The sequence below is a fragment of the Vicugna pacos genome, chromosome 26 (assembly GCF_048564905.1).
Source record: "Vicugna pacos chromosome 26, VicPac4, whole genome shotgun sequence".
Classification (NCBI taxonomy): domain Eukaryota; kingdom Metazoa; phylum Chordata; class Mammalia; order Artiodactyla; family Camelidae; genus Vicugna; species Vicugna pacos.
The window spans coordinates 4,466,805-4,477,082 of record NC_133012.1 but is presented as its reverse complement, the minus strand read 5'-3'; the positions used below and the strand labels follow the sequence as shown (position 1 = coordinate 4,477,082).

Below are 10,278 nucleotides of genomic sequence, written 5' to 3'. Positions count from 1 at the left end.
TCTGAATTATATTTCACACCAAGATACTTGTAGATTCAATTTAAAGGCAAATTTATCAGCATGAATATAACAATGAAATATCCAGACAGCTCATTGGCCATGCATAGCTTAAATTAGAAACCTTAAGGCAGCATTTATACAGAGATGTATTTTTTTTAGCACCTGACAATTATTAATTAGCTAATCCACACCACACACCTATGAGGTAGTTTAGCATGACTTTAGTATAAACAAATTAGGTAAGAAGCAGCAAAAGAAAAAAAAAATCCATCGCCACGATTATGTGTTGATCAGACCATTCTCATTCTGGTCACAAAAGAATAGCAATCAATTGTGTGCACGAGCTGCTCAAATGAACAATGAATACTTAGCTTGGATGGAACATAAAGAGGGTAGTTATTTTATTACCCGATAGTTTAGAAAGGTTATCTTTTTCTTGGAGTTCTAATATACAGTGCTCACAGAGACCTGTTTAGAAACACCTCCCTTGAAGGTCAACTTTGGAAGAGGTGTGACCCCCCCACCCCCACCCCAGAGCTCAAATTCCCCAATGAGTATTAGCATTTTCCATGTATCTCCAATTTGTCCTTTCTTGGTCTGACTGGTCTAATAAACTCGGGTCAATAGAAAGCTATGAAGACACCTGCAGTTAGCATGTATGTTTCTACGTCACCTAAAAGGCAAATGAAAAACAAATCCTATTGGTCTTTGTAATCGAGCAATTGCAGGTGAGTTTTGTTACTACGTTAACAGCCAAAGGGATCACGGTAATCCCCTCTACCTAGCAGGCTGCTTTATGATCATATTCACGAGTGCACTGTGCTGTGGAGAAGAGGTATAAAGAAAGCTCACTAACTTGGGTCTCACAACCATGGCGTTTGTAGCCATGGGCACAGGGGCCAGACTGAAACTTACCTCTGTCCTTACAGGAGAAGAACTCTTTGCAAAGCAAGTGAGTTGCATAAGCAACCCTGTAGGAGATTTTATCTCTATGAGAAGACTGACTATTTCAACCTCTTAGCAAGGATCCTTTTAAATACAAAAACGTTCCTCTACTAGGAGATCGCCATTAGGCTTCTATGATGTGTTCATTCTGTATCATTTTTCTCTCATGGGAGTAAAACTTCAAATGCTCAGTAGTTGGTAGACTGACATTATTACCAGGACCCTGGGATAGTACAAGTACTTTACATATTGATAATCTGCAGAGTCTCACTCTTCCAAACAGATAACGTTCTCCCCTAGTACCCCTGAATTGAGATTTTACAGGAAATCCCTCAACTCTTTTCTCTCCCAGAGGCTCTGCTATGACCAGGTGGTCCTTTCAGAGCAGCTACACAATAGCCAGGTCTGCAGGCAGGCTCTTCCTTTCCATCGGAATTAACTTGGCTATTTGAAAATATTTCCCTTACATCTCACTCTCATGGTTCATAATGAAACTGGAAAGTAAGACACAACCTAATTAAAGAAATGTAACCGTATCCCCCCAGAAAGGGACAGAAACAACAGACAGCCAGCTTCCCAAGCAAAGATGCTTCAGGATTTCTCCAAATACATATAGAAAGAAATTCATCACAGAATATGTCACCTCCATGGTACACTGGAATCACAAGTCCCTTTATCTACAAGGGCGAAAAATAACGAAATCTGAAAACAAACAATAAAACCTCCGGCAGGGTATCCACTTTCATTTGACAGGCTGCCAAAGGGCAACGGTATTTAGATGAGGAATTCTGAAATAATCTGATTATTATATTTGGCAGCTTCTCTATAAAGGGGTTGGCACAGCTTCTCTGAAAAGCGAAAGAGATCGACGTTCCTAGGCTTGTCTATATTAGGTTATTAACACCTACAAAACACGCTGAAGGAGATGAGCTCACTCACCAAACACAAACAGAAACAAAACTTTTTTTTTTTTTACTTGGACAATGCTTATGTTACAGCAGAATTGACAAATAAAGCCCTCTTTTACACAGCCAAAGAAAAGTCATCATTGGAGGTCTGCAGCTCTGTTGTGTGCTTTCCAAAACAGAAAAATAGATTGCTTCCCATCCAAACGCTCCTTCCTTCCCACGAGACGGTGTGTGGCCGGCGGGCGTGGCCGGCGTGGCCCGTGTGGCCGTGTCTCTCTGCAGGCAGGGAAACTGACAACCCCGACCCCTCCTGAGTGGACCCTCCACAAGAGAACAGTGCCAGATTTCCAACAGCTCCATAACAACACGGTGCAGTCTAAGTCATTTTATTTATTGCTCGCCGAGTTTTAACCACCTCAGCTCTCTTGTGGAAAAATAATGGACTGGAAAATCCTGACACCCAGAGATCCATCGCCTAAGGTCACAAAGTACCAAGGGCAACCCCAGCCGGAGAGCCGAGAAGCATCCCCAATAGAAGCTCAAAGTCCAGCTCTGCAGCCAGCCGCAGGGACAGCAGAGCCAGTCTCCAGGCACAAGACTGAAACCTGGAGAAAGATCTTTGTGATTTATACGCAGAGACTTTCCCCATCTGAGGGTCACAGTTTTCCAGTCTGCCATGCTGGCCAGTGGCGTGCTCTCCGAAGTCACTGAATCTTGATGCAGCAAGAGGACGTCAGTGAGAATCAGAGGATCAGGGGACTTCAGCCCACTGAAGGCGGTCATTTCTTCTGAATTCACTCACTTCTTTCCAAATCATCAGTGCCCCTCTTGAAAGCCCGCAGCTCAGGCCAACTTCATAAAGTAGAAAACATTCATTTAGTTCCCTGTGATTCTGGGGTTTCTCTTTCTTCTTTGGAAGACCTTTGGGAAAACATTTCATCAAGGTCAAGCGCTGTTAAGACATTTTTGCATAAGAGGATCATCATGCAGGCAAACTAATTCATTTCCTAAGCGATTATTTTGGCAGCTGGCGAAGAGGACTTGGCTTAACCTTGAGAACTGTTCTGTGAATGATCAGAAAAGAAAAAAAAAAAAAAGGAGGATGATTCTTTCTTTCTTTCCTGTCTTCATTCTTCTTCAGATGGCAAACTGGGCTCACATTTTTGAAGGTGAAATGAGAAGGGCAGTGTTTGTGTTCATTACAGAGCTTCAACTAACAGTGATTCGTCTGGTTCTGTGCAAGTTGCCACCAATCGTGGCCAACACGATGAACAAAATAAAGATTATTTCTTCAGAGAAGTGCTTTACATCGTGATCATCCAGGATTTAATACAAGAATTATCTGTTGAAGAAATCTGAGACTACATTGAAAGTGTAGATTTTCCCACCGTCTTTGTGAATAATGCTCTCGCAATAGGATTATCGTTTAGAACATGTGCTAAATATATTACCAGGAAAGAACTTTAAAAATCCATCCGAATATCATAACTTACCACAAAATTAAAAAAAAGAAACGGAAGAAAGAAAACTCATTCACGCTCCAAAAACTTAAGATTAGTCGTATGTTAATCTGTGAATCCTCATAAGAAATGTTCATTGTTCAAGAAAGGATCTTCCTCTGGTGGTTGGTAAGCAATTCTCCATGGCAGAGAAATCCTGACTTTTTTTTCCTCATCTCTTGATTGATGTTTTGACTACTTATTCTTCAGGCTATAAGATAGAAGGAAACACAGTCTTACCTTCTTTCATAATTATATATTATAATCTCTCCCCGCCCCCCCTCTCTCTCTTTCTCTGTCTCTGTTTTCAAGGTCTCCCTCCCCCCCTCAACACACAACTTCAGCCATCAAATTAAAATAAAGCTGGATTTATATGATGAATCTCTTAAGTTCTAAACAATAAGTTCTAGACACGTGTATATAACTCAATTCCCAATGTCACCTGTACATATGCAGAAGAAAATATATCTCTCTATACTGTCAATCCAGACACTAAATTCATTCTGCAAGTTCTTAAAAATGAAAATAATAAACTCAGTTTCCCATGTGGCATATTACGTATTGCACCTTTAAGTTTCAGGGATCACTATTTGCAAAACCCTCTTTGGGGGAGAGAAGAACGTTGTAGCATTTAGATTTCAAATAATTGTAAACCCCCCTTCTCAATTCATTCAGAATTTTCAAGTAGATAAACAGGAACAAAAATTGTTTCTGGTTTTACTTCCCAAAAGCATTGACTTAAATCAAACAGATGACTACTTTTTAACAAGCTTTTAGTTTTGTTTCTCTCTTTGGTAAGAAGACACTTCCATGTATTGCACGCCTCTTATGTGTCCAAAATTTCACATTTATTGTATATGATCATTAACCCCCACAAACATCTTTAATGTCATTTCTCCCCATTTTAAAGGTGAGAACACTGAGGCCTGAACTGGCAAAGGTAACGACACAAGGTCATCAGTGGTGCAGGGGTGGGAGCTGAACCCCAGGGAACAGCAGAATCAGAGAGCCTGCTGACACGTGCAGGAGAGTCTTCTCATGCTACTGAAGGTCTCCTCTCGCTGCAACAAGGCTGCCAAAAGAGAATCTTTGAAAAATTAATTTCCTATTAACCCTAAAGCTATATTTGGGGGGTGAGGGTCAAGTGCTGAAGCAGGTCAGAATCTTTGCATACGTTTTCCTACCGCTCAGCCCTGAGACCTAAACATCACGGTGGAAATCTGGTAAAGGAAAAGTTCACACACCACAGAGGAAAATTCTGCCACTCACCTAGAAGCACACAGCATGTCTTGAAATTTTATTTTCCCCAAAAAGTGCTGTCATAGGATATTCTTAGGATCCGAACAAAAATTCAAATGCTGTTGGTATAATGCAGATCAAAAGAAAATGGAGAGAATGTGCATTTCTGGGGTAAAAACTGCTTTGAAGTGTTCCCTTGGAATGACCCTGGTAACCACAGAGGCTTCTTAATAGTTGTTAGAACGATAAATCCTGTTTTAGAATCTCATATTCCGTTCCTGTTAACTCTCCGGTCATGACCTAGGGAAATTCCACAGTCACTGTCATCTTCATGAATTAATGTGACATAAAGGTTGAAAGTTCTCACCAAGCAAACAAGTATAATCTCTTTTTTTATAAACTGCAAAGCTGAACACTTTTCAAATTAAAATGAGTTCGAAGTGCAGTATCTCCATGTAACAGTAAGAGGACTGAACACATTCCCGGCTGAGCGGACTTCAATCATGATTATATCATAAGAAAAAACCACAAGAGAGGTTTTGGGTTGTGTTTTTTTTTTTTAACTTACAGTAAGAGTGGTATATTAAGAACTTAATCCCAAAATGAGGAAAAAATATTACACTCTTCTTTATAGAGTCAGAATAATTATTCAGATCCTTTCTAAACACACAGAAGTAATGACAAATTCAAATGCCCTTCAATTCCGTGCAGCTTTTATAATTATTCATCCGTTAACTGTTATTATTGCTGGAAAGGCTCCTGCACATTTTTTTTCTGTCTGCATCCCATTTGATACAAAAGAACATGGAACATTTTACTGCTATTAATAAATATGCAGCCCTCCAATCCAAGAAGAAAGTTCTTTTTCATCTGAAAGATAAGCTGCATAATTCATGCATTTTCAGAGATTTCTTTAAATAGAAAATTGAAGAAAGGCATGGGGGGTGGGAAAGGAATTCACTCCACAATTTCCATTTGTGGGGAGGGATGGTCCTTGTTTTCCGAGTCTTCAATGTGGTGCGATTTGAAAAGACCGTTTCACCTGTGTTGTATTCATATCCATCAGATTCCTAGAGCTTGCATTATTTTTGACATATATCCTCCTGGAAATGATGACCACACGGCCTCTGTTTCACTGTCTGAAAAAAATTCTGTAACTAAAGGGTCTTGGGACTGTTCTCAGGGTCTTGGGATACAGTTAGAAAAGCTGAGAACAACTTGGGACAGATCCCTCTGCCTCCCAAGAAGAGATGGTTCCAACGCAGAGAGCTGTGGGGCTCCACCTACTTCCTGTGACCCTTGGCCCCTGTTGGAGGTCCTGCCTTGGGAGGGATGCGAAGGCCTTCCAGGCGAGTCTCGTATTCAAATCAGAAGAGAATCACACGTGTAGGACCAGTCAGTTTAAAACGCTTTTCTTTCCACTAAGCACCCCTTTCACAGACCTGACCCGGAGGTTCAGAGAACAAGGATGCTTTGAACAGGCTCTGAGACAGAAGCCTTGTGATGTCTGATAAGGACATCTTAGGATCCGAAAAGGAGTCTTAAATACTGAAATTAAACTCCCCTCACAGTTGAAAATGACCAGAAATGTACACAGTCTACTTAGATGTTACCAAGGTGAGAGAGAGGACTGGAGAAAGCATTCAGACCAAGTGCGTTGAAAGGTGGGGACTGGAGAAAAGTTGTCTTTTTTCTCCAATGATTCACTTGTCCCAGATTGAATTTACACTGTTTGACAAACCAATTTAAAAGCCGAGAAGAACATACTCAGCCATGATCCAGCCCAGTTTCTGAGCGCCCGGCAGCAAGTGTACAATGACGTGAAGCATTTGGTAGCGAGCCGTGGCTTGTGTGAAATGATACGGCCAGGATTCGTCAGATGGGGAAGAGTGATGTCCCAGCCTTTTCCACAAACATGTTGCTGGACAGTTGTGACTTTGAACTCATTCAACCTGCTGCCTGAGCTGCGCCATGAAGGACATCCAAGGACTTGTTACCTTTGCCCAGTTTATGAAGACAGTACAATGAGAAACCAAATTCAATTACATTTCCAAGGCCGAATATCTCCCTAATGCTAATCTTTCTTTTCCTGTACTCCCTCACTCGGCAAATAAAGAATCCGGAGCAGAAATCCAGGGTCTTCCCTGACTTGGTCCTTTCTCTTCCTTCACAGCCCATCAACCGCCAATCTCACTGGCTTCCTGTTTCTCTCTTTGCCACATTATTTCCCCCGCATCCCCTGCGCGTGCACTCTTCTGGGCCCTGAACATTCACTGCAGGGTCTTCTCTCTGGCGGTTTGGTACCCAGCTCTGCTGCTTCCTGGTGCTGGTGTAGCACAGACACCCTGGGTTCCCATCACCCACTGGAGAAAAATACAATCACAAAATCCTTTGTGATGTGACCACTGCTGTCTCCTCCAGCTCCAACTTTTGGTCAGTCACCCCCACAATCACTCTACACTCTGATCACAGAGAACTATCTGAGGTTTTTGAAACTGCCAGGCTCCCACGTGCTTCTAGGATTTTGCAAAGGCTCTTTCTTCTGCCTGAGAGGCATCCCCTCCAGCTCCCATCCCACTTAGCAGAAGTCTGCTTCCTCAATATATCCTTTCACATAGTGACCCCGACAAAATGTAACGAAATAACAAATGTATCTGGAACACTGTGAGCAGTCACGTAGTGAAGAGAACAAAACTTAAAAAAAAATAAGAAAAAATGCCCAAGTTACAGGATGTGATTTGTAAACTGCTGTGCTTAAGACAAGGGTTGCAGTGTGTTTTGTCTTTGAGAGGGTGAATGGCATGGGACGGGGGCGGGGGGGGGGGGGGGTAGGTGGGGAAGAAAATAAAAAGAATGTGGGAGCAAAGGGAAGGGGACAAGGCACAGAGAGAGTGCCACTAGGAAGATGCCTTTGTTCTGTGCATGGTGCTATGCAAATGTTCCACAGCTGGCTAGACAAAAAAAAATAGTTGCAAAGTGTTAATTATTAGTGGAAGTCTATATAGTCTGATTGATCTAGGGGTGAGGGAAGACTCAAAGTCATAAGCGGAGAAAGATGCAGAAAGACAACAAGACACTGGGTGTTAAAAGTACAGGTAGGGCTTTGGATCCTAACAACTTGTGTGGACTTCGCTGGGTTGTCCGACGCCAACCCAAAATGACTGAAGGTGGACGGGGTCCAGCTGGGCTACCCATGACGAACTTCCCCAAACCTTCTTAGAAGAGCAAACCCCATACCCTTATCATCCTTTAAAAACAGACATAATTTAAGAAAATTCAGGCTAATGCAGAGAAAAGTCAGATAGTCTGAACATTCAAGAAATTGTGAATATTCAAAAGAACAGAATATTTTAAATGAATGCAGGTCCACCACCTCCTGATACACCCAGAGGAGCAAAACTGACATGAACGATTTGTAATTAACTTACCGAAACACCTAAGAAAACAAGCCTCCTCTGCTTAGAAGAGAATTTGCACTGTTCATATGCAAATGAATGCTCCTGATGTGTTTAAGAACAATTTATTCCCTTAAGAAGGCAAACATTCTCTTTATAATCTTGTTTACACTATTCATTTGCTTTGCAGACCATTTTTCGTACGATCACAAAATCATAAAATGTCAGAGGCAGGAGGAAGCCCAGGGATGCCTGGGACTCTTATTTCTTTATTTTTAATGCACAGCATCATGCAATATTGATGCATGAGCTTCTCCAAATAAACACATGAAGAAACCCAGAGGGTCAACCAGTTGTCTGTCTCCTTGGGACGAAGCCTAACTCCCAGGTCCTCTTAGTTCTCATTTCTGGTCCTATCCTGGCCAAGTCACCTCCACCCTGCATTTTCTGATAAGAAACACAATGAAAAATTCAAAGCGTCTCTATATTCTTATCTGCTTCCACTTACTCTTCTTTTCGATTCAAAGGGCTTTCGAGTTACAGTTAGAAAATTTGGTTGTAAATTCCAACACCTATTGCTACTACCTGGATATGTATGTGCCGTGTTTTTAACTTTATTTAGTTAGTCTCCGTTTATCCATCTGTAACACAAAGACATCAGTAGCATCTTTCGCATATAGATGCCACGAGGAGTAAGGGAGATAATGTGTGTGAATGGGTCCAGTGACCACTCAAAATTTAGAGATTCTAAGGTCTTTAGCCTTGATCTTAGTCACTGAAACATTTCTGACGGAGCTGCTATAGAATAAAAAATTCAGCTGGCTTCCATCCCAGGTTCTTGGGTGGAGGACCTAAAGCCTTGAAACTTCCCGGTTGACAGATATGTCTCTGTTACTCAGGGTGGGCTCTCTCCCTCTTTCTCTCTTGCTCATAGTTTATGCTAATAAGGTGACTCCTGGTAAGTCCCAGGGTAATTTCAGGATGGGGGCTGGCCATGCCGGAAAGACCAGCCTGCGATTAGACCGTTGAGGCTTTCAGCCAAATGATGCTACCCTTGACCTCTGGGAAGCGCGGGGCGGGGGGAGGCTGGAGGTTGAGGTCAGTTCTGTGGCCAATGATTCAATCCATCAAATCAAAGACACAAAACCCCAATAAAGTCTCTGCACACTGAAACTCAGTGAAGCTTCCTTGTTGAACACACTGGTGTGTGTGCTGGGAGGGTGGGTGGTACCCCTAATTCCCTGGGGAAGGCACAGAAGCACTGCCTTTGGGACTCTCCCAGACCTCACCCTATGCATCCTGTCTGGTCCAGGTTTCCATCCTTTTTAATAAAACGGTAATCATACATCAAATGCTCTCCCGAGCTCTGCAATTCCTTCTGATGGACTGTCGAACCAGAGGAGGTGGTGGGAACCGTGGAATTTGTAGGCGCTTGGTCAGGAGCGTGGATAGCCTGGGGGTCCCCCAAGCTTGCAGCTGGTGTCTGAAGTGAGGGTAGTCAGAGAATGCTTTGCTGACTCTAATCAACTAGTGCCAGGACCACACTCAGCCCTGCAGGAGGAAACCCATCCGACTCCGCTTCTGTACTTTGGCGAACAGAGCCCAACCCCGCTTCTGTGTGGGGCAGGCACCGAGCACGTCTGTGGGGCCAGCTAGAAACGCCTCTGCAGTGGAGCAGAAAGCAAGGGCAGATCAGTAGTTGTCAGAGGGTGGGCTCTACCATCGAATGCTGGCCCTCAAGTCCCAGATCCGGCATTTGCTAGCTCTGTGGTCTCTCCCTCCGTTTCCTGACCCCGAAGGCAGCATTGATGTAATAACAGCATAGACCTCACAGGGCTGCTTGAAGACAAATGAGTTAATACATGGCAGTATTATGTACCTCGTACACACAGGACAACCAGTAAATGTTGTTTCTTATTATCATTATTCACATTAGTATTATTTACTCTGCTGCACGGGCCCCTGCTTTAGGCTAAGTCAATTACCGTGCCTTATGTAATTAGCAGAAACAGAGACAGGCTGTTGAAGAGAGATGTGCCATCTAGAACCCAAGGGCAGCTCTCATTCTACATGTTTCCAGGGGAGAGAACACTCATGAGAAACAATGGAATATGACAGAAGGATGGGCTGTAGGAGGAAGGCTAGTATACGATGCGCTCACAATGCCTCCTCCTACAAAAATAAAGGCTAATATGGTCTAGACTACACTGCCCAGTATGTACCCCGTAGCTACATGTGGTGATGTAAATGTAAACTAATCAAAATTAAATACAATTTAAGATTCATTTCCTC

The 10,278-nt window shown here is 42.8% G+C and overlaps 1 protein-coding gene across 1 annotated transcript in view; it reads right to left on the bottom strand.

Annotated features, from left to right (window-relative positions):
- Positions 1–2,223: 2,223 nt before the first annotated feature.
- Positions 2,224–10,278, bottom strand: part of ZMAT4 (zinc finger matrin-type 4) — a 260,097-nt gene continuing 252,042 nt past the window's right edge. Inside the window, exon 7 of the mRNA XM_072950203.1 lies at positions 2,224–3,563. Within this exon, the coding sequence (XP_072806304.1) occupies positions 3,548–3,563 (16 nt within the window). The 3' untranslated portion in view covers positions 2,224–3,547. The remainder of the gene's footprint in view (positions 3,564–10,278) is intronic.